Source organism: Gymnogyps californianus, chromosome 11 (genome assembly GCF_018139145.2).
Source record: "Gymnogyps californianus isolate 813 chromosome 11, ASM1813914v2, whole genome shotgun sequence".
In the NCBI taxonomy this organism is placed as follows: domain Eukaryota; kingdom Metazoa; phylum Chordata; class Aves; order Accipitriformes; family Cathartidae; genus Gymnogyps; species Gymnogyps californianus.
The window spans coordinates 1,745,102-1,772,914 of record NC_059481.1 but is presented as its reverse complement, the minus strand read 5'-3'; the positions used below and the strand labels follow the sequence as shown (position 1 = coordinate 1,772,914).

At 39.6% G+C, this 27,813-nt stretch overlaps 1 protein-coding gene across 1 annotated transcript in view; it reads right to left on the bottom strand.

The window, feature by feature from the left end:
* NEO1 (neogenin 1) overlaps positions 1-27,813 on the bottom strand; it is a 213,474-nt gene that overhangs the window by 147,009 nt on the left and 38,652 nt on the right. The window contains exon 2 of the mRNA XM_050903397.1: positions 222-539. Within this exon, the coding sequence (XP_050759354.1) occupies positions 222-539 (318 nt within the window). The remainder of the gene's footprint in view (positions 1-221; positions 540-27,813) is intronic.

Below are 27,813 nucleotides of genomic sequence, written 5' to 3'. Positions count from 1 at the left end.
ATCTTCAGCATTTCCTGAGAATACCCACAGATTAAGCTGCTTAGATGAAGACAATATATGACAACTTTCAGCTAGTAAAATGAGAGATACAGTCCCAGTTTCACTGATTACTGATGAAACTATCTTTTCCTTTCTTGGAAAGTGCCTTCCTCTTTTTGCAAGGGCAGAGTACACATCTACATTATCATGCTGTTTGTTAACCACAAAAAAAAGAGACTTACCTGCTACCGTGAGCTTTGCTGTTCTGCTGACAATGGTCCCCAGGCTTTCCACAGTTGCCACACATTGATAATATCCTTCATCAGGTTTATTATGCTTGGAATGCACCACACTGTTTATTAATAAAGATCCATCTGGTAGCAACTGGCGACGGTCATCTGACACCAAGTTTAGAAAAGTCCCATCTTTTTTCCATTCAATTTTTGGAGAAGTTTCACAGAAAGCTGAACAGTTCATTATAACAGAAGCTCCGCGAACTGACAGAATGTCCATTGGCTCCACCAGAAAGTAAAAAGGAGTGAAGGTTCTCACAAGGGATCCTGTAAAACACAAATCACATCACACAATTTTTGGGTTAGCCTTCTACATTTTTTAAACATAAAACGCATCCTCATTTCAAAATCTTGTAACATGCACAAGAGCTATCACTACTTGCAATATCATCTCCCTGAACATGTTAGAAATAGTTTGGTCTATATGACAGCATTTTCTGCTTTCACTATTTACACCAATGGACTCTTAAATTCAAAGAAGTTTTCATCCCTAAAACATATTCGTCTGCTCACATGGGAATCAATATGGTTAATAGTCCTAAGCAATCCATTGCAGACAGAAGTCTGCCTCATCAGAACTTCAGCAAACTACTATATGTGCTTGAGTACCACATTTACAACAAACAACAGGTACTCTTAAGGCTCTTTTCTTGGCCTTTTGTGGTATGGGTGCCATACCACAGCAGTGCGGTAATTTGTTTCGTATAACACAGATTAAGGACCATGAAGAATAATTCAGCCCTCAAGAGAAAAAGAGTCTCCAGTTCTGAGCTTAACACATCTTGCTAGTGCCATAAAACATTTTTTTACTTCCGTTCTAGTTCAGGATAACCATGATTACTTTTCCATTTTAAGTATTCCCAAAAGAGTTCTATAATTAAGATCTACTTTGCATTAAGAAGTGAATTTTAATTACTGTATTTCTGGTGTATTTGGTCAAGCAGAAAGATTGTGTGCCAATATCACTGTGACTTGTCTTAACTTAATCGTCCATAGAAAACAGAAAGAGGAAAAATTCTTTCAGGGAAGAACAGTTTTCCAAATCAGCATAACGTTGAGTTGAGAGAAAATAGGGTCTTTGTTTTTAAAGCCAACCTTAGAAACAACATCAAGGCTCCCCACCTATACTCTGACAAACTCCACCTTTCCTCCACCTGGGGACTAGGAGTGGGATACACGTACAAAACATCATGGCAATGTAAACTGAAATACTACTAGCTGTCTACCAGCAAACCAAAAACGAAAGTGCACAGACTAAAAGGTTAATAGGGCTTTTGAAGCGAGTCACTTCAACCCAGAGCTGCAAGGATTCCTCCTGTCTTTATAGAAAGAAAGCAAGCTGCAAAAGGAAACACTTAAAAATGCCAGCTCAAAACAAACACACAGCCAAACTTACAAGCTCTTTTTGCAAGGCCTAGAAAATAACTATTTTCCATAGACGCAACAGGTAAATGACAATCCTAATGAATAAAGCCTATTTTACAAGCACTGTGTCTACTAACGTATTCTCAGCATGAAGTGGCAGACTCAGACTATCCTTGTCTAAAAATTTTAAAAATAACTTTTTGAAGTCACATGCTCAAAGCATACTGTACAAGGATGTTCTTTAACAGCTATGGCAAAGAAGTTCCATTTCCCTTTACACAGCAGTATACAACCACTGAGGAAACAAAAACAGTAGCATCAACTAAAAAACCTTACAGTTTTGCTAACAGGTTTTTTTTACTGGGCATCTACAGGACACTACTAGGTTGTTTAGAGACCAGAAAGGAGATGTCACTGGTATCATGGTATCACTTTTCGGTTTGGGATTTTTTTTTTTCCAAAAAAACCAACCCCCGAAACAGTGCAAGTGGTTTCCGTCATTAAGCTATCTGTTAGCATGTGCTCCAAAGCAAACATGGGAAAAAACAGTTGGTCTTTAAAGCCTGTATACAGTTCTTAACAGGAAAAAGTGTCTTGAACTTGGGGGGACTGGGCATTGCCTCCCAGTTAAATCTAGTCTTTAAGATGAATATTCAGACAATAAAATAAAGCAGGGAAGAAAGACCTCTTCTCCGTTGTACTGTACAGGTAGATACTACACTATTTTTATCTGACATTGGTGTAGCAAAACTACCCATGAACCAGTTTACTTGATCTGGCAGAAAGCAATACATGATACAGTAAGATGTTTTTCCTTTTAAGCACTTCTAAGAATGTGGAAGCAATCTGTGCCACTTGTGAAAGGCATTGTCAGAAAAGGGTTAAAATGCATTGACAAATAGAAAATGAAGCTTCTACCACACACACTAAACTCTTCAGAAAGGGTCATGAAAATACTCATCTCAAAACTATTTAATCTTTCACAGTAAGGTCGATAATGAAATGCTGAAGTATGTTAAGACCACCTTGAAGAGGAATATGCATTTAATAACCAGACTTGTTTCATTAAGTCACAGAATAATTATGAAGCCTGTGTTTTTAGAAAAAGTACAAATATGAAGGAGACCTTTACTTGTAAAGAACGTCTGTCCTGTATTTTAGCTTCTTCAATTGCTTGGTTGTTTTCTTGTTTTGTTTTTTTTTTGTTTTTTTTTTTTTAAATCGGATTTACCTTCTAAAATAGCCTTAATTAATAAATTGATATGATTCCCTCTATCGCTGAATTGCACAGAAAGTCTCTCATCTCCAAGGAGACTTCAGCTTCCCCCTGGAGAGGGACTCCAGCCTTCCTGCACAAAGCCTATTGTCTTTGCTACTCAGAATTCAGAGAAACTTGAAGATAAGGCAGAAGTGGTGTGAAAGAAACAACAGATAAATTATGCTTTTGTAGGTTATATCATTCAAATACTCTTCTACCTTCAAGAATTCAAAGGGGAAATAAGGAAAAGAAGTATAGAAAGACTGAAGTTTCCCTAGTGACAGTAACAGCCTCAGACTGGAGACCTGTTATGTTGGTATCCAAATCATTGAGATTATGTCTTTCCTGAGGATAAAAAAAGACCAAAAAAAATCCCAAACATACACAACAAAAAAACCGCAAAAACGAATTACAAAATTTCTAGGTGCTGCTTCTGTTACTTTGGTTTGTATAATCACACCTATGTGCAGATGTACTTGATTCTTTGTGTGCGCAGTATCGAGTTTCAGCTCTAATACACCAAATAGCAGAAAAGAAACAAGAGTCATGAGCAGCACGAAAATACTTTAACCTGTTTATCAGTATAATCTCTTCCATCACTCCAGAAACCTAAAGGTCTTTTTTAAAATTAAAGATTCAGCTTTACTGTCCCTGGGTTTTCCAAGAGAAAGCATTCTATCCAAGTTATCAACCTTTTTTCCCTCATTTACAACCTTCTGTAAGTTTTTCCAATATAGATCCAGACTCCTACCAGAACAAACTACAAACGCTCTTGAGTTTTGTTTTTCTCTGCCCTTCTTCTCTGGCTTTTCAAATAAAACCTAAGAAACCCTTGAAAAGGGGAGGCCAGCTTCTTGTTTGCCTCGTCTGGCTTTGGTGCAGCTTGGAGCAGATCAAATCCGTTGATGGGATAAGATTGTTCTTATCCTGGAAGCAACAAGGTGCCCAAGGAAATAGCATTGCAGAGCATAGAGCAGAGGATGTCAAGAGAGAGCATGCCAAGAAGAAACAGCAGCAAAGAAGGGATTAGAGACTTCCAGGAAAAATGGGAAGCAGATTCTCAGCCAGGTTTCAGAGGTAACATAAAAAAAGCTCTTCCCAAGAGTCCTGTGAAGACAGCACAGCCTGCTTCAACTCAGGATACTACCATGCTCCTGCACAGAAGCAGTGGATAAAAAAAAAAAATCAAAGGGTTGTTAAATAACTATGACCCATCTTGAAGGAAGTTAAACTGCAATTGAGACCTTTTTCTAGCCCGCACTCTCAGAAAGGTTTTGCAATTCAGAGTTAGTGGCACTCTGGACAAGTGCTGGTGGGCTGCATCCACACTCCAGCCAACTGAGTTCATAGCCTCGATTCAGCATGAAAAGGCTTTGTACATACAAAACCTTAATAAACTTCTATTTCTGTCAACAAGCCATTTCTCCCACTCCACCAACCTACTGATTATTCAGTTAAATGACACCACATTATTAGGACAGAATTGGTCCTTCTTCCTTCCACGTACTTACGGGAGGCGGATGTACGTACATAGGTATGTATACAACAGTGGCTGGATTTGTGTTAATGTTGGCCCAAGAAACTTATATAAAAGCAAGACAAGTCTATCTTCCTGCTCAGAAACAGGAACAGTTAAATCTTGCTCATTCCCAACAAGTATTTCCCTGCCCCCGCCCCATCTACTCTTGAAGACCAGTGATAGGGACCCAGCAACTCCTACAGGCATTCAGTTCCAGTGCTTCATACTCTGTATTATTAGGACTATCAAGCAGTATTGCTATGATTTAAGCACATTTCTTCTTGCCACTCACATGGGCATGGAGAACAGGCTGTTCATCTTTCCCAGCAGTCTTCTACATATTTGAGAACATAAATCCTTCTCTAGCCTTTTCTTTAGGCTTAGCATTTCTAGTTTAGTACTAGGTAGAAAACCTAGTACTAGGTAGATAGTAGGGCTCTGATAATCAACTCTCTGAACTCCTTCCAATCAGCCCATGTTCTTCCTGAAGTGCTGAGCCCAAAACATGATGGTGTGCTCCAGCAGAGACAAGATCAGTGTCAGGGTGCAGGTACGGTGTCACTTCACATGTTCTGGAAGCTCTACAACTCCCTTCTTCATCCCTCCCAACATACAGGCACTAGGTTTTAGCACAGAAGCATAACACTACCGACTACATTGATCTGTAATCCCTTCACCACCGTAATCCCTAGATCCTTTTCTCGGAAACTGCCGTAAGGCTTGTTCTTTTCCATTTAATGTTTGACTAACTGATTACTCCTGCCTAACTGTATTAACTTTCACTTGGCTCCTCCAAATTTTTCCTCCTTCCAAAAAAGTTTACCAATTTTGAACTCTAACCTTGTCCTCCCTCTTCCAGCTTTAAGTCGTGTGAAAATTTAACAAATATAGCATACTCTGTCATCCAGGCTGTGAGTGAAAGACATCTAATACAAGTGTATTCAGAATACACAAGGGCAAAATCCCCCACAAAGCAGCCTTCAATATCATTGTCTTTACTACTTCTCTCAACACTTACCCATCCCTTTTCATAGCCATCCTATGTCAGTTAAGACCATGTTTCCCTATTTCCTTACAAGAGTGTAACGGGATGGTAGTGGTTGAGGAAAGAATAAGTGAAGTTATTTTTTTTCTATGAAACTTTTTAAACTACTAAGGAAATGAGAATGGTCTGAAAAATATTTCCTTGACAATTCCATTTCAATTAACCCTCCTACCCACATTACCTTCCAGAAGAAGTTAGAAAAAAGTTTGTTCACTTACCCCTCAATTTTTCCAGGAACTGAAGCCAAGCTGACTACTTTTATACATCCCTAGCTCCTTCTCTCCTCCCATTTAAAATATTTTGGGTTTTTCTAGTCCTCCTTGTAGCTCACCTCTCCTCAAACTCTCAAAATTAACCCACAGTTCTGAGATTGTTTCAGCCACGATAAAACTCATCACACAGAACTGATTTGAAAATACTTAACAATGAAGTACTTTTAAGGCTGTCCTTTGCCAAGCCTAGCCGACCTCTTATCCTCTCGGTATTAGGACAAAGGACCATAAGCATGCAACTCTTCTCACTGAAAAAGGACCGAAGAGAGCACATTTGAGATATGACACCGAGTTCACAAAGTTAAGATGAATCTGCCTGAACTTCTCCTTAACAGCATGCTTCCCCAAAGACCATGAAAAGGCTTTTAAACTCAAAAGAAGGAAGTTTTAATATAACGCTTTCCAGCTACAGGAAATATGAAAGCAGCTAGGTAAGACAGAAAGCTCATCAATCGCTCTTTCCAAATGCTGCATTTTCAAAGGGCGGCATACCTCAGTGGAAAAAAGAAATCCAAAACTTCCTTTAGCCTTCTTTTCACTGCTACCATGCCTACAGAAGGATTACTTTCATTTTTTGTACGTTCTGCTAGCTGCATCGCTTTTTGTACAGTGGTACCTCTTTAGCAAGGCTTCAGGTGAGGAAATGCCTAGAATAGTAAATGCAAACCAGCTGCACAAGTAGGAAGAAGCTTCCCTTCGTTATCCAGTTAATTTGTGAAAGACACAAGCATTCCAATATCAAACTGAAATCATTTAAATGTGTGCTTTAACAACTGCCTGACACAAGCTCTTCAGAAATTATGGCGTTTAGGAAAATAACTTCAGACAAAACCACTCTGATCTCAGTTCTACTTAGTACATATAAATTACCTCAAACCAGCGCATGGCAACATGCTTCAGAAGATTTCCCTACTACCAGTGCTATAGATTCAACTTTAATCCACTGTTGCCACCAAAACTATTCGGTAGTGATGTTTTCCTGATGATGACCATCAACTGCATTCAAAGCAGAGGACTTTAATACCAGATTTCACATAACTTTTGGAAGGAAACTGCATTCCATTTTACAAGGACCAAATGCAATAACCATCCAGAAAGAAAATGTGAAGCACAGGTATAGTTTCAGAATCACTTTTTCCAAACAGAATGATAAATTAAAGCAACCAAACCCATCTTTCATCAAAAGTACCTGACTTTAGATTAGTAGCACCCAAGGATTCAGTCGTTCGAAGGAGTCATGCAGGGCTCTGATGAAGAAAGCTCACTTCCTTTTACGTGTTGAGGAAAGATGTGTCAATAGCGGGGGATGATACTCGTCCATTTAAGTTAGACTCCAAAGCAAGTGAAGAGTACATATGTAACACCCTTGAAAATTGATGTTTAAAATAGAAGCATTGGACAAAATCCTAATCAGACTGGCAGGAACTATTATAAAGCCCCTTTTCATGTATTGCAAGTCAATGATAAAAGATCCAAGCTCTCTTGCTGCAGGATTGAACTTTTAAAAGGCTTTTCACCAGAATTTAATGAACATTCCCAATGGCCCTTGTAGTCCTAAAAACAGTATGTCATGCCCTTCCTAACCTAGATCATTTAAAAAAGCTGTCTTCAAGAATTAGCCAAATGTATTTTAATTCAAGATGTTACAAACACTATTCTTTGCAAGCTGCCAGCAAGAGCTCACAATGAACTTGTTTTGTGGTCTTGTTAAAATACTCATTGCCAAGGAGCGCATTATCTATATGCATAAAGTGCCACATTCATTCATCTCTAAATAAAATGTAAGTATTAGCAGGCTATTAATTTTTTTTCCTTGACAACATTGGAAACATTCTGCATTACCCAATAGGCAAAATTTGTATATGATATTACAATATACCAGAGCAGAACGAATGTTTAGACAAAGATATATTTTCTGCTTAATATTACATTTTTCTCCTCCTAGGGAATATACACCACCTGACCAAATTAAACTGCATATGATGGCAATATACATCAGCCAACCAAAGATCTTTAGGATTTTATTTTTTTTAAAGCACATCCAAAGCCCAATCGTATACATAGTGGCTGGCAAGTTCACTCGTACTGAAAAAAAGGCCAAATTCTCTAAACTGCATTCTCTAAATCCCATTTCATTTCTTTCTTTGCAAAGACTCTACAATCCATAAGTTATGAGACAAAAATGCTATTGCACTTAAGCATCAAGGTAAAAAAAGGAAAAAGTGTAAGAGCTATCCCTGACTGCAGATGTACAATATAAATCCTGCTGGTACTTTAATAATTCCAGTGGTAGGCTGACAGTGGAACCTAGGAGAGCAAGTGATGTAACATTATAAGATAAGTAATGCCATGTATAAATCTAGACTTTCCTAGACTTAGTAGATTCCTTTCTCCTTCAGCACAAGCAGATTTCCTCTTTTTATGATTTAATACACTATAACAAAGATATTCATCAAAAAGAGTAACTCGTCTTCGCCCCAGCGTCATCAAGCATTGTCGGCTAGCAGCGATGTCTGAAGAACAATAAGGTGGCTCAGATTCGTCCCGGCCCACAATGGAAGGGGCTATGTTCTGAGATCCATAAGGGAGACACATCCTTTTCTTTGTGATAAGGGGAAACAACCCATACAGAGCCCCTCTCCCCCTTTACTAAAAAGGGGTTGCTTCTCTGCTGCAGAAAGACAGGAAGAAAATGGCTTGTTCAGGCAAATTCTCCTGAAAGAGAGCGGCATAAAGCCGGATGCTTTTGTCCTTCTCTTTAGTCGTCAATCCTGTGCGCAGGTGCCTTCTTACAATACAGGCCAAGCAGACAATACTGAGGGAATATTAACAGCCTAGGATACCACCAGAAAACCTGTACCCTCGATCATTCTCCTCAATAAAATGGTAAGTTTAGAGAAATTATTCTTTATGGTCCATTGTGAAGAGCACCTATCTGAATACCAACAGGCCTACGCGCAGGCTGTCATCAACACACAGATGGCAGCTTCTAGTTATAAGGAACTTGGCTCTGCCTTCTTGTTCCCGTGTTTTTCACAAGGCATCCATCTAGAAATACAAAGTTGTGAAAAAGGTAAGTGTTTTTGCATATTATTCTCCAATGGTTTTATGTTACTGAGTTGAGAAGGTTTTTGACACCATGTGCTAACAAGAACACAGAAGTCAAGATACTCGTCATCATCATAGGAATCACTATAACACAGAAAGAAACAATGTATGTTTCAAGATTTTGCATTCAGTAACTTAGGAGTATCCTTGCCTTTCAGACAGCATAGTCAATAAACAAAGAACAAATTCAAGCAAAGCCAGCCACATTTTGCAACCACGCTTTTACAGCTTTGTCTATACTTACAGTTACCTTTCACTCGTTAGTAACAAATTATTGTTGGTTTAATCTTAACTGACCTTCCTGACAGACCTCAAGCACAAAACTATATTAAAAAAAAAATTAGCCCATTAAAAAAAAGTATGCAGAAACAGAATTAAGAAAAAAAAGTATCCAAATAGTGTACAGTGTGCCTGCAGTAAAACACTGAGAAGTAAGCATCCATACATTTACTCTAACCACTCTTTCTGTAAGTTATACCATCTCCTCATATATTATTAAATAATGGGAAGGAAAACAAGGTAACGATCAAGAGCAAAATCCAAACACAGACTGTAATCTCAAATATCAAACATCTTAGGAGATACATTTATGTCTGGTGGTTAGTTGCATGGCCTTTCTAACACCTCTAGGGAGTTAGAAATTTTTACCTGAATTTTGAACGCATGGAAGCAACTTTATTATTTACAGTGTTGCTGCTTAATTGTCAAAAGTTCTGTGACAATGGCTCCCTTAAACAGGCAGCTAACAAGTGCTGCCACGCTGAGTCACAACCCTTATGCCCCTTTACTAAGGGGCTGCAGCTCCATTAAGCTTGGAAAACCAAAGGAGAAAAGAGGGCACAAACTCCTCTTGCCGCAGTTTCCCCTAAAGCACGATTCACTATAACAGTTTCTCGTAGTACTCTTGTGCAACTTGTCCCGAAAGAAATCCCCGCCAAGGAGATGTTCCTCTCTTGTCCAGCCCCCAGTCCCACTGTTAGACGGTTACCTTCTCACAACGATTTCTTCATCTGCCTTAAACCTACACTCAAACGCAGAAAACTGTCTACCAGCTGTGCTTCAAAAACAAGTTCTGTTAGACTTTTTATTCCTCCTGGTATGAAAGGGAAAAGAATCCTTTACAACCACTAAGACCAAAAATTTGGATTTCTTTCAGGTCGCTTAAAAATAACCCTTGGGTTTTATAGAACCCACATCTAGGAACTGAGTCCCACAAACCTCTCACCTTCTGCAAGGAACATGCTTTCAAAGAGATTTTGCTTTTATAAATCAAAGGAGAAGCAAGTCAGACCATCTAACGCCATATATTCGGGTTAAGTCAATGAAGGAACTACTCTGAATATCCTAACTGCAAAATTTCTTTTCATAACCATTTCAGAAGGAGAGCTTAAAGCATTTTATCCACCTTTTCCTTTTTTTGTGGAATTACCAAAGCCATTTCTCCCATTTCAGAAAAATACCATTTTTCATTCAAATAGCCAATCTCTTTAACTGACAAAACCCTTTAAGTTTGCATAGGATTTTAAAATGGTACCGTGTTTCACTGATACAAAGAACAAAACATACTTGAATATGATATCCCCTTTCTAGTGTTATTAATGACAGAAATAAGCTACAATGATAATAAGGTAAAACCTTTTTAACTTAAACTCCAGGCACGGAAGTTACCTTAATCAAAGTCTCTTGGGATTTGTTGTTCAATATATGATCTAACAGCAGAGCTAAGATGCTTTCAGGGTGATGACTGTCATCAGGGTAGCAAGCACTACAAAAACCGACATGTACTCTACCCCCTAACAAAGCCTTCATCCAATGTCAAACTTCTCTTTTCTCATCTGTCAAAATAAGCCAAAGTGATTACCTTTCATATGAAATTAACAGTGTGCCAGGAGATTTTTTTTTTTTTTTGCCCATTCCAGCTCATTTTTGAATGGTTTGTACGGCTCTTATTCCCCTGCAATTTTCTTCCTCATACTTCAAGCAAAAAGATAAAATTAGTTTCTTTGCTTGTAACTTCACAGCCCTGGCTGAAACCCCATTACTGGAGTTCCCAATTTACAGTTGTCAGTTCTGGTAGCTTTTATAGTAATCTGACTTCAGAATGCTTACAGTTTTCATATTCTTCCTGATCAAGTACGAAAAAGGCTGGCAAGCAATTTTTACTTATTTTTAGTATCAGCAGTGCTTCCTTCAGAAAGCACATGAGTTACAGGGGACCGGAGTTCAATTATTTATTTTTAATTCGTCCAGTGACCATTTTCATTACTTTATCAAATTGGTCTGAGAAAAGATACATCGAGCATTTCTACAAAAGATTACTAGAGGGCACTGTAAAGACACCTACAAAAGGAAGAAAATTTATTTCTGTTCATCGTAGTGAACAATAGTACTTTGACTTTTCCACAGAAATAGCTACCATATGTTAGCTACTGACAATACTACGTTTATTATAGCAGGTGAAGAGGAATTTCCATTTTTTCCTGGAGTAATTGATTTCCCTTCCTAGAGTTCCAGTCTTCTGGGCACTCAGGCACATAATTTACCTCTTCAGATATGTGCAACAGTAAAAACAAACAGTGGCTTTCAAAGGGTTAAAAAAAAACCCAGAAAACCCCTTTGTAAGACTCAAAATACATATTGCACACAATGCAGGCAAGATGCTACACATCTAGCAAAAGATTCCTCCATCTTCCCCTACTTACACCCTGTTTGGGCTTTGCTCAAACCACCCAATGCTCACCCAGGGCTCGGGGCGCTCAGACTTGAGTAACTGGTTCGCCCAAACCCTCACCAGGACTAGACAAGCCGTTTAGCTCCCTATGGAGATTCCCTGGGTTTGCAAACCAAGCCCAGATAATCAGGGAGCAGATCCCTTGCCTCAGTCTTTTTTTTTTTTTTTTTTTGCCAGACTGGTACTTCAAAAATGGTTTAGAAGATAAATACAGAAAAAAATCCCCACACATCACAAGAGAATTATTTGCTGAAACCAATTACTTAAATATTTTCCAAGTAGTAAACACACTGTGGTATCCAAGAACTCTGCATGAAGGGTAAAGTAATATTACTGTTTCTCAGACGCCAACAAGGTTATGGGGCACCCAACAGAACATATTCACTGTAGCAAATTCATTTAAAGATGCGCTTTAAGTGAGACAAGAGTTGCACTTCAGTGAACGATCTCCCTGCACGCAGCCCACCTATTCAATTCACTGCTTCAGGGTGATTACAAAGATTACAAAGGATGCTCGCAGGAGAAGTGTGAAGGGCAAGGCGGAACGCTGTTATAAAGTCAGGGGTGCTCCAATCACAGGCAACGGTCAAAAATGGCAAACAGGAAGGTACATGAGGAGGAAAAGAAGAAACCTGGTTTCTATGGGAAGCTTAAAGTGAAAAAAGGGTTGAACATTTAAAAAAAAAAAAAAAGATGCAAGCAAGAACCAAACTGAAAGTTGCTGAACATCATTTCCAGTGTCTTTCTAAAGAGAGAAACTTCTGTCATGCTTCATAAAAGGGGAAAAAATTCTTAACAAATACCTTTAATGTTAGATCAAGCAAGGACTAAGAGGACCTGGAAATAGAAGAACAGCCGCATCAGATCAGAGCAAAAAGAATCCTTTTAACTCGGTGCCTTGTCACAGTAGTCAAGAGCAGATGCTAGGGAGCACCTAAGAGCAGAACAAATATACGGCAAAACTTCCCCAAATTCAGCCTCTGAGCATCTCGCCACTTGCAATTGAGGGACTTCCACAGCCAGAAGTGGGTTTTGTTCTTTAGCTCAATAGCTCTTGGAGAAAAAGTAACTACCAGCAACCTCTGCTGGCACCTCCGAACTGCCTTGGGGGGAGTGAGAGGAAAGAAGGAAGGGGAGAGGGCAAAAGAATACGCGTTTCAGCATTCAATTTGAGGGTCCCTAATTTAGGGAACTAATGCTGAAAGATTAAGACAATCGGTTAATTCTGTACACTCAGCATAGCTAATTGTACAGCCTCTTTCACTCCTCTGGTTTCCTACACTAGTAAAGCAACCCCTGTCCAATCACACTATTGATCCACAATACATAAAAATACAACAACCATAGCAATTTATAAATGAGGATTTTATTGATCTTTCAGGATACCAGTGGAAAAAAAATGAGAACAGTAGAAAGGTAAGGAAAAGATGCACATAACAAACACCACTATAAACATACTGCAATGTTTTTAAGAATCTTATTTTAAAAACATGTTTACACTAGTTTTTCTATCCCATAAAATTCAACATTTGTGGCAGAGTTCATTACATGGGTAAATTCAGTTGCAATAAAACTGACCCTTCACAAATTTAAGTCATAACACTACTCTTGTAAAAGCAAGCTGACCAATTATAGAGTTCCAAAATGAGACTTTTTTTAGCAGAAAGGTATATAGCCAGATGATAGGCACATCATCAGTCACACAGAAAGGACAGAGATACAGCATGTGCCCTCAAGTGGACTGAGAGCAGCCCTGAGGAGAAGGACTTGGGGGTGTTGGTTGATGAGAAGCTCAACATGGCCCGGCAATGTGCACCTGCAGCCCAGAAAGCCAACCATATCCTGGGCTGCATCAAAAGCAGCGTGGCCAGCAGGCTGAGGGAGGTGATTCTCCCCCTCTACTCCACTCTTGTGAGACCCCACCTGCAGTACTGCGTTCAGCTCTGGGGCCACCAGAGTAAGAAGGACATGGACCTGTTGGAGCGAGTCCAGAGGAGGACCACAAAGATGTTAGAGGACTGGAGCACCTCTCCTGTGAAGAGACAGGCTGAGAGAGTTGGGGTTGTTAGCCTAGAGAAGAGAAGGCTCTGGGGAGACCTTACAGCAGCCTTCCAGTACCTAAAGGGGGCCTACAAGAAAGCTGGAGAGGGACTCTTTACAAGGGCATGTCATGATAGGACAAGGGGCAATGGCTTTAAACTGCAAGAGGGCAGATTTAGATGAGATGTAAGGAAGAAGTTCTTCACTGTGAGGGTGGTGAGGCACTGGAACACGTTGCCCAGAGAGGCTGTGGATGCCCCATCCCTGGCAGTGTTCAAGGCCAGGCTGGATGGGGCTTTGAGCAACCTGGTCTAGTGGAAGGTGTCCCTGCCCACGGCAGGGGGGTTGGAACTAGTGATCTTTAAGGTCCCTTCCAACCCAAACCATTCTGTGATTCTATGAAGTGACACGGAAAACTGCGGCCCATTCCAGCAACACCAGCACCAAGATAAATAATGCATCAGGGAACTGGAGGAAATAACAGATAACCAGTATATCACCAGTTTGTTTAGATTCGCTATTGAGTGTAAGGGTTTGCTGTATTTGTTGTTTGAGAAGCCCCAAATAAAAGCTGTACAGTCTAAAGATAAAAACTTCAGGAGAGGCCCGCTTTTGTTCCAGTTAGTGAAATACAAGCCTCTGATACAGAGAGTCTCTCTGTTGACCACTGCACAACATCCGAGCATCCACACTAACCGAACACTATGCAAAGCCTTCATCGGATTCTGCATAGTCCGAGTTCTCAATGTTTTTTCCCCTCCACCCATCTCTCTCCTTTTTTAAATTGAGGGTTGACTGTTCGTGTTTGAAGATCCTGCTAGCATTGTAATAACTGAGGCAGACAAATGCCTTGGGGTAGAGCATTTGATGGTCACTGAGGAAAAGCTACTGTAATGAGAGTTAAATTCATTTCCCTAGCAAGAGTGAAAAATCACACACTGAACACTAATTGAACTACAGAAAAATAAGCAAGGTACTTCACACTAGAGAAACAGAAGATTAGCAATTTGCCTAGTTTTGACCCCTTGGAAAATGTAAGAACGAACCTTGCGATTTAAAAAGTTGTCTTTCAATCAAATGGAGAATGAAGGCAAAAAAATACCTGGATTCTGTATTCCAGTAACATGCCCCTACGTCCAAGCACACCCACTCGGAGATTGAAGCCTGTGGTCGCATCAACAAGTCACACAAGTGAGAAGAGCTTGCCACACATGAAACATTGCTCAGAGAAAACACTAAGTTGGCAAAGAGAAGAGAGGAAAGGGCAGCTTTAATATTACAACCAATGTGTCTCAACTGCACCATAAGTAGTAGCAATATTTTTTAAATAAGCAGTTATGCTTAATTTTTATATTACTATACTGCTCAGTAAGAGCACTGTACAGAAAGACAACAGGTAAACATACTGAACAGCTATAGCATCCCCTTGTACAGATACTTTACAGTATTATGTATGTGGTTGTAAGGTACTACTGCACCATCACGTGAACTTTCTGGTGATACAATCTTTGGCAAAGATCTTCTAAAGTTGAACATTTACAGCCATAATATAGTAGCAACCATCTAGAAGTCTGCATAAACCACCTTGGTGAATTTTAAGTGACAAATCATGTCATGTACTCCACGCCTTTTAATTATTTTTAATTTATATTTACATATATATATAGCCCTCATATATATATAAACTTTATCCATACACACAACTTTTATATAAGTTATATATATACACACACCCCTATAGTCATGTACACCTACCAAAGTCCTCTATAACCAATTATTTTTCAAACCTCAATTATTTTTTCAAGACAAGCATGTAAAAATTAGAAAAACCATCAAAAACATCAACCAAACATCTTATTAGTACCATCGATGAATTAGCCATATTAAAAATATATATATGCAATATGGCTTACAAAAACAGAATGTTACTGAACCAGATTTCAGGACAAATTAGCAGATCCAGAACTGGTAAAAAATTTAGAGATATTTGCAGTTGCAGAAATTAAAATCTGATATCCAGATCAGCTCCAATATTTAAAGGGGATAACTAGTCACAAATGAACATTTTAACTGTGGCCAAGAATAAGCGAAGAAACAACACTGAACTATGTCACAGACCAGTGCCCACCACAAAAACCGTTTAAGCAGTTACTCAAACACGTCACTGGGTTACAACTCCTTCAAGTTACTTTTTTTTTTTTTTACTCTGAGCAGTGGCTAAAACTCTTCATTTGTGTCATCTCAACAATACATCAGTTTTACAAGTTTCAAACATTTTTTTTTCATCCTCCCAACTGTGAGTTCCGCACATTGATCCTGGAAACATTTAATGCCTTTTATACAAGGCATTCAAAACAGATCCATGAAAAAAATCTAATTGCACTAATCCTTTATTATAACTTTGCAGTCATGTTATTTTACTCAGTTGACATTTTTCCATAACAGATTCCTACTAAGCTGTTAGTGAGCTCTTTATAAGCCAAGAAAAGCTAGAAGAAAAATAGCCAAATGCCTCAATTTAACTCCTGATTCTTGATGTCTCCTTTTTCAAAAGGGGAGTGGGCTGTCCACTTCTCTGCTAGGGAAAGGGGCGAAGGAAAGCACCAGGGTTAAGACTGACATTCCTGCACCTTCCCGGAAAGCAGTGGAGTTGGACGTCTCACTTGAACTGAGAATATAAACCATGGGATGTTAATGGAGCATGTCTAACTGCCATCGCTTTCCCTATTTGATCTCAGTTGAAAGTACAGTAAAATGAACTGAAAGACCAGTTTTAAAAGCTTTACGCAGATTCTTGTCTCTTCTGAAAGTGTATTAATGAAATGGCTTCCTGTTTCATTTTCTGAAGACAAACAAAAGCTTTCATCTAGCTTGTTTACTGACTTAACCTCCTAAATTCCCATGAAGTACTGTAGCTTTGACTGGCGCAGTTTTTGTCAGAATAAAATAAAAAGCGTAACTGTAGCTTTGCAAATATATTAGCAAAAAATTTGCAAGTATTAGCTTTGCAAATGTTATCTAGACATGCAAGGAAAAAAACAGATTTATCTGTTCATTTATAATACAGATTATTTCATCAAAGTGGGAAAGTAAGCATGTTTAAAAAGAACATACAGAAGAGTGGAAATACAAATATTGCATATATTAACTAAGTTATCATATAGATATGGGTACTACCTGAATTACTAAGTCAGTCAGAAATGCTTAAGAAAAGGAAATTTGTAGGTCATCGTTAGAAGGAATTTGCTTATATCCCTTTTATCCTTATTTCCCCATAACTGTAGAAGTTCTCATTTCACTCTCACTATGTAAAACCTCCTAAATAATAATTTGACTAAAGAGTGCAAGATGAGTTCAGCGCACAACCTCTCCTTAGATTCAGCTGAGAGATGTCTCCCTTTAGTGATATTCATTCTGCCCACTAAAAAAAGGCCAAAAAAAGAAAAGCCAGCACAGGCCATCTGTTGTTATAGATGCTACAGAGTACTGGCAGGATCAGACTGTTCATAAACAGCTGACAGTTCACTTCCAAGGTTTCTATTTAGATTGTTGTCGCTTGTCCTTCTGCCATGCATCATTGTGAGAAGCCTGGCTCCATCTCCTCAATAACCTCCCTTTAGGTACCGGCAGGCTGCTAGGAGGTCCGTCCCCTCACCCCGAGACTTCTTTGGGCCAAACAAGCCTCTCCTAAGGCACGTGCTTCAGCTCCCAGCCATGCTGGTAGAGGGCCAAGCAAGCTTGCTCCAATTTAATAAAGTCTTTGACACCAACATATTGGGGAGCCCCAAACTGGATGCAGTATTCTGGATGCAGCCTACTGAGCATCGAGCTCGCTTCCCTCAACCTGCTGGCTCTGCTCCAGCTAACCCTGTTTGCGCTCCGAATTGGCATGCACAGGCCGTGTTCGATAGTCTGACAGCTACCTGGTTGGCTATTTGAAAGGTTCCAGGTCAAGATTTTTCTCTGCTTAATACAAAACAGAATTTTTCAGCTCAAATAATATCAAAACAGGACCCAGGTCTGAACTCTGCGTATCACATTGGAGGACAGTACTCATTTCACACAACTTCATTTTTAAGCTGTTAAACAAATAGACAGACCCGATGAAATATTAATTTGACTAATTATGGCAACAGAACCCCAGAAGGAGCTAACAACTCCACAGAAACAGAGCAATACCTGTTTCCAGCACTGACAACTGCACAACTTTCAGACATGTAACAGATGGCTCAAAAAACCTGTGCAGACTGTGTTTGCTATCAGCCTTTGCTTTGGCTCTGCCTCCTGAGTTTTTAAGATGCAAAAGCTTACCTGCCTAGGGAGAGCTGAAGTGCGAGCTACTGAAAAGAACTTTTAAGTAAAGACAGGACACAAAGTATTTATACTTAACATTTCTTCCAATTCATAGACAGTAACCAAATTTAAAGCGTTCTCACAAGAGAATCATTTACCTTCATATGACAAAAAGCTCTTCAACCTGCTTGGACAGCTGTCCTGGTTTCAGCAGAATCAAACTACCTGGCAACTTACTGCCTGAAATAAAATTTTGGCTGATAATACTTCACAAAACATAATTTGGATGCAGTTCTGAGCTTCCTTTCACATGTCGCAGCTGAGGGAGTTGCATGTCCCAGAACAACAGAATAATCTGGGTTGGAAGGGACCTCTGGAGGTCATCTAGCCCAGCCATCTGCTCCAAGCAGGCCCATTTAGACCAGGTTGCTCAGGGATCTGGCCAGCCAAGCTTTAAGCTTCTCCAAGGACATGCAACAATAGAAGGCAAGCAAGCAAGAAGTCTACAAGCATCCAAAGCAGGAAAGCACGGTGAGAGATACGCCCCCAAACTGGCTTTCCATTATTTCATTTGTGACATATCGCAACAGCGAGCTATGGTTAAATATCTTCAAATTAAAAGCACAGAAATGACAGGAAGCAGCACATTAAGCTACAATAATGGCAACATTAGGAAAGATCTTTTCTGAGGAGTCCAGCAATAAAAGCTACACAGAGTGCCTGATCCATCTGTTACCATACATAGAAACAAGGAGGAGGATATACTATACCAATACAGTCTGAAAAATCACACCTGCTAGGTATTCAGACTGGCAACAGGAAGGACAGATCTGATTCTCGGCAGAATACCGCTCAAAACTGCACCTGCCATTCATCCCAGAAGTAGGATTTTGCAAAACCTATTTGAAAAAAGCAACACATTCGTGGAGGAACCATGAGGCTGTAACACAACCTCACCTAATCCGAACACAATCGCTTGACTGTTGAGCTTGCTCACATTGTAATTATGGCTTTGCTTACGCTACCAGCGATGTTCAGTGCATTGTTTTAGCACTAAGCACAGAGCACACAAATCCAATGACCAAGAGACTCAGCGAAGACTTCAACCTTGACACAGAGCTGTTAACTACCGTAACATCCTTCAGTGTCCCCAAGTGCATCTTTACATCCATTCTTGACTCCAGGTAAGCTCCAAACTGCAGAAGCTGACCCATTCATCTGCAGTGGAAACTGGTTCAGATGTTTGTGACTGCGTATCTACCAGCTGCGCTGCACTTACCATAACCAAAGCGCAGAGTAAGCTGTCACCACCTGCCAGCTCCAGATCTGTAAGGACAGCGTGACAGAACTTCTCAGATGTGACTGCTCCCTCCAAGGCCAGCAGTGATTATCACCACCAACATGAGGAAGGAACACAAGGATCTAAACACCCTTCAACTGCAGTCGTTTTTTCATTTCCTATAACCTACTACACATCAACAGGTCTAGTCTTCTCTTCTATTTTAGCTTTCTAGCTAGCATTAAGGTAAGGTTTTTGGCATATCCTTCACATTTGCATCACAGTCAATGCTTGCTGCAACAAGCTTTCTATTTTAAATAATACACGTTGATAGAACAGCATTAAAATATAAAGCAATTTACACAAATAAGTTAGCTCAAGCATCGCAGCATAAAACAAGTTCCAAAAGATGTTACGGCAAAGCTTTTCCCAGATTCTTTAAGAATTTCTGCTGTAATTTGTCCCAGTCACCAAAATACTACCTTTAAGATAAAACCACAAACATTTGCAGCTGAAGGGCAGATCTGCTCCGCATAGGCATCCACCACTGACCACTGTCACACACTATTATAAAGCTAAAAATGCCTTTAGTCTCATTTTCCCTGTCCATTCTGAGGTTTTATGTAAATAGCCTGTACAACCTTCTCCTGAGAAACTTTCCTAACTCAAACATACCTTAATCACAGTATAATCAGATAATTAGATTGCAGTCCTTGGTAAGTCTACAATTAACACTTAGAAGCTATGTTTAAGGGGAGAAAAAAAGCTTATTTCAATCAATTCACAGCACATGATGGCTACGACAAATGGGAAGCTATATTTTCTAGCAGAGTAATTCGCACTTTTTAAACAAAAAATTCCACGAAAATTATTGTCGAATAACGTGTGGTGGGGTTTTTTTGTTTAGAATTTTCGGTGGGTTTTTTGGTTTGTTTTAAGAACTACAACCAGAAAACAGAACTACTGAACCACCTCCTTTCAGTCATAAGAGGGATGAAATACAGCTTTCCAGGAGAGCCAAGCACTCATGTCACCGTTAACCATGAAAAAGTCCCAGACAAGGGCATGTAAAATCGTTGTATCAGCTCTGTAACAGAAACATCCACTGCTACAGATCTGATTATAAAAGGAAGTGGGCAAACTGAAGCTGGGAACTGGTCAAAAGAAGCAGCCTCTATGAGGTAACGCGCTTTAAGAACAGCACCATTCTGCATATACAAATAAAACATTAATATGTTCACTTTTTTTTTTTTAATCAAAACCTGTTAAGTTTCTGTAAAACATTGTTTATCTTAGATGTTCTGGCTTTGAATCACCCAACAACACGCACTACTGAGGTCCTCCTTCACTAACTGCACTATTATCTTGCTTGCACATGAGGGGGGATATAAATCACAGAATATTAAATAAGATGCTTTGCCCTTATTTCATTAGGGTTTCTATGCAGCAGAGATTTCTTACAGCCAATATTAAAATGTAATTACTTTGTCTCCCAAAGTTTTAAAATACATAGCTTGCATATATTAAAAGTGCTTTTCATCTTTGTAAACATGAAGTAAAAAAGGGAGGGGCAAGTTACTCACATTTTCACGCTTAACAGTTTGAGTTCTAACAGTATCTCCTTCCCAGACTACTCCCAGCCACAGTAATCCATGCAAGGCTTCCTCCCCGCTTCGGCAGAAGATGAGGGAAAAGTTGGGGGATGAGGGGACTGTTAAATATTTGGCACAAGAGTTTGTGCCAATAACAAAAGCCTACAGGAGTGCCCAGCGTGACTCAGCTGCTGGGAGGAACCGCAGCCAGGGTGGGCAGATGGGCCAGCGCTCAGCGAGCCACGGGCTAAAGCGTGTCAGGAATCTTGTGAAGTAAGACATTATACAACACTATCTAATCTGAGCGCCCAGAGCTAGGTCACCTTCATTTCACCGTCTGCACACAATACAGGCATACAAAAATCTTCTTATACCGAGTTATACACTGACTTATTTTTATATATTCTTATATATAAAATACATTTGTACAGCTATGCTGATGTGTGTACGTACATCATGATTTCTAAAGCAAAAGTTAAGCTAAAACTATCAATGGGGCAGATGATAAATCCATGGGTTTTGGTAAAGCATACAACAGATCATTAGAGACTTAACCAATAACGGCATTAGATCTACCTCAGCATTCAAATTAATTTTATTGCTAAAGCGGTCCGAGTGGTCTTCATAAATATGTCCAGTGAAGCAGGCGGTGTGCTGGCCAAGGACATCTCTTGCACAAGGTATGACTTCTTGCATATCTTCAGTCCCATGCAATTTGGGGAAATGAACTTGGGCTTCATCTCACCAGTTCAACTGTTTAAATATACAGAGAAAAAGGTGACCCTGGATACTAGTGCTACCTATTTTAAATTGGTAATCTAGGTGAACTATTTTTACCAGAATGTATTTAATCAGAGATCTCCTTGGGAACTATAATTATCTAGAGATTTTAGAAAATCTGGGGCTACACTGCAGGACCACATGACAGAAAAAGACCACAAAACATAAAAGGACACTGTCTAATGAGAGCTCTCTCTGGAACAGGCGAGTGAAAAAAGGCAAGGCAAAGCAAGGTCTCACAACCACAAAGCACAACAAAAACAAAGGGGCAACGATGACACTGGAAGGAGAGCATCTTTTGGTGAGCGGTTAGCATTGTTCACACAGATCGAGTCAATTTTTCAACAAGAAATGAGTGCGTATAAGACTAAATACACAAACAAACTAGAAAACCCCAGTTAATCTGAAGGTTTACCACTTGACTGGGACTCCAAGTAAGCGTAATGGCTGGGGAAACCTGCAGTGCCACTTCCCAGGTCTGCAGTACAAAGTACTGGCTGTCACAAGTTCAATCTGCACCAAAACCGAATGCCTAAAGGGCTGGTGACTGAAAGCCGCCCCACCAAACCAAAAGCGTATCAGATGCAAAGTTCACATCCAAACAGCAAGCCGAGGAGAACATTACAAGAAGAGCTCATTAAGTTTGCATAACTTGCTTTCAGTTCATAGGGAAAAAATTAGTATTAACATGGTCAAAACTTATTATTAGACTAAGGTGTCTGTGATATCTCATCGATTAAATTAAATATCATTAATTTTGCATGCAACTCATAGATCATTCTCTAAATGCTATGCCAAAAATATAATTGAGTCTTCATTAAGTGATCAGATAGGAAATGGGAGCTCTTTCCCCACTATACAATTCAAGGTTAAGCTGCAGCTCACCAAGGATTGCTAAGAACTGCTACAGACCGTCACCTTCAGTAACCACACACACACACACAAAAAAAAAAAAAAAAAAAAAAAAAAGGTCTGTATTTTATTCACTCCAGATTCCCCCCTTATCACCCGGCTCCTCCTTCCAGCTTACCGGTAACCTTGAAAGAATGAGATAGGTGGAACTACTAAATAAAGAGATTTTTCAGTGTAGTCAAAGGGGCTTAAGAAAAAGGAAATTATTTCAAGCTACAATTAGAGTATACTACCAGCCTACACTACATTATTTTAAAGTTTAAATTTAAATTAAATTCAAAATAAAACAAGCTTCAGCCACTTGCTTGTCATTTCATCTTTGTGATATCGGTCTCAGGACAAAAAAATTCCTAGCCTTACTTTAACAACCTAGTACCATGGCTATATTTGGCCAACCGTCTGTTATTTGTGTGTGGTGTTGGAACAAATCTACTTTATAGTATTTCACAGATAACAACTAGACTTACAAAAAAAAGTGGGCAATTTAATACACAGAAGACAACAACACTGGTATAAAACAGCAAAGTAGAAGAGGCACTGGAGTTTATCACTGCAAAGAAGGTATGCTACTACTTGCAAAGTAAATCTGGAAGATAATTCTGCTTACAGTCATGATCTAAAGTTAATTTTTCTAACATACAGAATCGAAAAAGCCCTCAGCTAATGCCAGGCAACAGAGAGAGACTGCCAGGCGATGAAGGAGGTCAAGACAGGAATACCGGCAGGCTCCCAGCTGGCAGAGGGACGCTGCTGGCTGCCTGCCACAAAGATCCAAGTGGCAAGGGCTGGGGCAAGTGGAACAAGAGTGACTGGGCACTCTGGGTTTTGTGAAGGCTTTTTAAAATTAACCTGGTGCTTTGGTTGAATGAGATCACTGCTCTGGGGCATAGACAAGTGATCTCTCACAAACGTGGTTGTTCCTGGTGGTTAATGGCATGCTTTTTTTATTTTATTTAAAAATTAAGTTCAAGAAATCAACACCTGTCCTTCAAAACTCTCCAGAACTCTACACATGCTTACAAATTGCATCTTTGTCTTCATAGCTACGCTGTCTCCTTGGTTCAGTCTTTTTAAGTACAACCTTGGATTTTTGCACCTGTTCCAAACTGTGTTCTCTTTTGTGTTAAACTACAGGAGAAGGAATATTAACAAAATTAAGCCATAAATGTTTTTCTTATCACTCCAAAGCTGTACATTAAGATTCAGCTTTCATCATCCTGTCCTGCAATTATGCCTCTAGATCACAAGTTTCTTATTAGACCATTTCTTCAGCATAATTGGTTCAGCCATAAATACTTTTTTTCCATGAGAAATATTTTGTACAGGTGGTATTTGGAGTCTCCCCAAATCATTGATTCATTATTGATCTAAGCTGAAAACACACTATCAATTTTTCATTGAACTATTGATCAAGCTAGGTCAGCCCTAGCAAGATATCCAGAGTACTAGAAATCTACGTGTAAACAGCTAGAATGAGCTATGATATTTCCGATCCCATATAAGGAAAGGAACTTAGAAAATAATATTTAAACAGCTTGCTGGACTGCAGACTACTTGTACTTCAGCAGATCATGTACTGATTACAGTGAAAGAATGTGATCCTCATCTGCAGAAAATAAAGAATGGTTTTTTGAAAACTGTTTCTAGAGAAGCAGGCAACTTCCCCTAGCTTCTGCAAACAAACAGCCTTTTTTAACTCAGGTACACGTATCTGATGACACTTTCTATTCTGATACACTCACCAAAAAAGTTGGTACACTAAGGCTGACTGATGAAATCTAGGTTTTTTAAACAGCTCCATTCAAAGACATAATATCTTTTTCTTAAAAAATTACTGCAGCTTATTGTCCCACAATTTCTTCCGTTTTAACTCCGAGTACCCGAGGCAAAACCGCTTGCAAGATATGAAAGCAAGCCGGGAAGATGCACACAAGATTTCCAGCACACTGTACCACCCAGCCTATCCACAGTTCACCAAGTAGGAAGCATTGCTTTTCCATTTTTTTGCCTGTACCTAGAGGTCAAAGAAATCGCTTTGCTTGGAAGCCTTCTAATGCCAAGGGCGGGTTTCCCGGGAGCGGTCCCACGCCCTCCGCCCAACCAGCCCCCCCCAGCAGCCCCCAGCCACAAAGCCCGGTAGGGCGGGAGAGGGGGATGGGGCGCCCTGGGAATCCCACCCTGCCGTTTCCATGGCTACACCGTGGAGCAGGGAGCCTTGTGCAATAACCAGGCTGCGGATGCTCCGCGGTCACTCTCGGAAGGAAGTGCTGATGGAGCGGGGGAAGACCCCCAAACAGGGGTAAATGCGGAGGGGGTGATGCAAACCCCCACTTAAGCTGAAACAAGCTTGGAGCCTTGCTGTCATTTTTCCATCACGTGAATACAAAAGAAAAATAAATGCGGGTTATCTCAATTAAGGTGAGCCACGGAGAGCGGTACGAATTGCAGGAAGTCAGGGCAATTTAAATGTTAAGGGTAAGGGCCAAATACCAACTTTGGCTTTGCCAGTAAGGTATTTTTGTTTGCTATGGCAGGAGCGGAAAAAAGAACCATTTTCTACACACCCGTACTTCCCTAAAAACTGGTATTCACAAAAGTTACAGTGAAGTTTTAATAAAGAACACACGTACAGGCATGCTGATCACTAACTGCCATGTACAGAGCATTCTCTGGCTCCAATCTGTAGTGTGTAGTATTTGAATTACCCAGTCGCTCTCTGAAAAAGCTTCTATTTTTTTATTTTCTCATTCCCTACAGTCTAGTTTGTGAAATGAAAACAAAACCAAGAACAACTTACCCTTGTAAAAATCTTGGAGATGTAACTTTGGCTATTAGTTACCTTTTGAGATGTTGGTATCCGATTAGTTTTCTGCTACGCTTCTTTAAAATACACTATTATGAGATTTGTATTGAAAATCAATCACTAGGAGCTGCAGGTAGTCCTGGCCTCCTTTTGTGTTACGAGGCACATCAGTCAATCTGAAATAAAGCAGTATCATTTGACTTGCAGCCTGCGCCATGTAAATTCTGGATGCGTTGTGCTGCAAGTCCCAAAGACAATGACATCACTCGTCTCCATGTGGGATTTGTTGAAGGTAAAAGCGTTATGATTCCTTTTAACTATTATTTTAGAAACTATAGCTAAAATGTGAGCGTTGTCCTCACAGCAATGGTGAAATAAAAAGAATGACGGGAAGAAGAATAGTTTTTCAGTCATGCCGCTCCAGCAGTAATGTTTTTTCCAACTAAGCTTTCAGCAGTCAAAAATGGGAAAGATTATACACACAGAGCCTGCAATTCAATTCAAAAAGATCTTTGTTAACAGCAGCAATGAAAAGAAGAAAAAAGCCCACAAAATTCCTCCACTTAAAGCACAATCTCAAAACATATGCTTACAATCCTGGAAATCTTTGAGAGATTCACTGTGTTAAACAGCTGCAGCTGAGCTTAGAATGAACATTGCAAATAAATGCTAATGAGATGCTTATAGATCCTGAACAAATTGATTTACTGAGATCTTGTCGAGTGTCTCCTATCAAGGGTTTGTCAGAGTAAACAACCAAATCCTTATAAACAGAAGTGACTCATTCATTACAACTGGAAAAAGGAAGAAATACTAATCCGAGCTTTAGTTCAGGAAGATGGTAAAACAAGCTACATACACATATATGCACGTTATTTAAAAAAAAAAATTATACTTCTGAAACCACAATTAGTTTTTCGTGCCTCTGAAGAAATTTGTCAGCAAGGGAAGTAGTGAAGGGTATCAGTAAAAACATATGTACAGTTTAGCTCACCAGAAAGTTATAGATCAGTTTGCAATGCCTTGACCACATTTAAACACTCAAGAAACAGTTATCAATATAAGAACCAGCCCTACTAAAAAAAAAAAAAACTTACATAAAGCTTTACAATAAATCCATGTAAACCAGATGTATAATGAGTTCATGTGTTGAACTGTTTTATTGCACATTGTTTTAGTACAACCTGTGTGTGTAACCAACACCTTGGAAATCAAGTATGTAGTAAACCCATTCTCTTAAAAAGAATCTTATTCTTTGTAAGATTACATATGATTATGAACAGTAAATTACATACAAAAAGAAGTGAGGTAAAACTTCAGCAGCTATTTATCAGACTAAGAAAAAAATGTTTCTAGTTCAATAAAACTTAGATGATTGCACAGTATTGTAACTGTACAGCATGGAAAACTCTAGCATTTCTTTTTGGCCAGTCACCTATAAAATATGAACATTTAATAATTTTATAATGGTAGGCAGGGAAGGTGGTAACATGTATCCTCTGATCGAGTACAGCCAAAGAGTTTCTCTTACAAAACATAAGACTGAGAAAGTGAAATTCTCAGAACTGGGATAAAAAGCAAGGGCCAGTTTATTAACACTAATGGTCTTTGGGGAGGCTGCCCCAAAAAAATATTTAGTAGGAAAAGCAAAGAAATGCAAGAAAAATGAATCCCTTCACCCTTTCATTCTCCACAACTGCACTTAATGAAATCCTAGCAGCTTTTAAGGGAAATCAAATTCACTAGTCTCAACCTCCTACTCGAGCAGGAGCAGCCCCAGTCCTACATCCCACGGCTGCATCTGGAAGGTGGTTTGCAGAAGATCCTCGTGAAAGGCTCGTGTACTCTACTATTACTAGATACACTGCAGCTGCCTGCAGTTATTCACAGAACAAGGTACTCGCAGGGAAGCGTCCCCTTCCTACTAGAGGAAGGGCAGGACTGTGGGGTGGTTTTTTTTCCCTGCAGTTGTACCACAGATCTCCATCGCTGACATCTCTCTCTCACTTGCACAAAGCAGAACAACATCAGTTGACATTCAGAGCGCAAATTGCCTTTGAACTAAACAAAACCAACTCCTCCACGGTTTCAGGTTCTCCATTAGGACCAGGAGAGCACACCCAAAATAAAGTACAAGTCTCCAGGTTTTCTATGCTCTTCATTTTAAGCAACGTAAAGCAATTCTAACATTTCTCGCAGCAACGTTAGGAGAAACAAACTCAAGGTTTTCCCCAAAGAGACCCAAACCTCCCAAGTGAATGACAAATGCAGTTCTAGCAACTGCAAGCTGCGAAGAGGAAAAGAGAAACCTATCACAGAAATTCTCTTCTAAGGAAAATATAAAGTTCCTACTGTTCTGTGTGCAACAGAATTCTTGTCAGGAAAGCTCCTGTTCACATTCAGTCACATTCCTGTGAAGGTGCACCACTGTCATGTTATGACTTGCTTCTGCATCCCCTATTCTCCTTTTTCCCAGTTTTTAAGTACAGACTACTGTAAGTCAGTAACAGCCTGCCCTCTTACACAGACAGTGATCAATGGAAA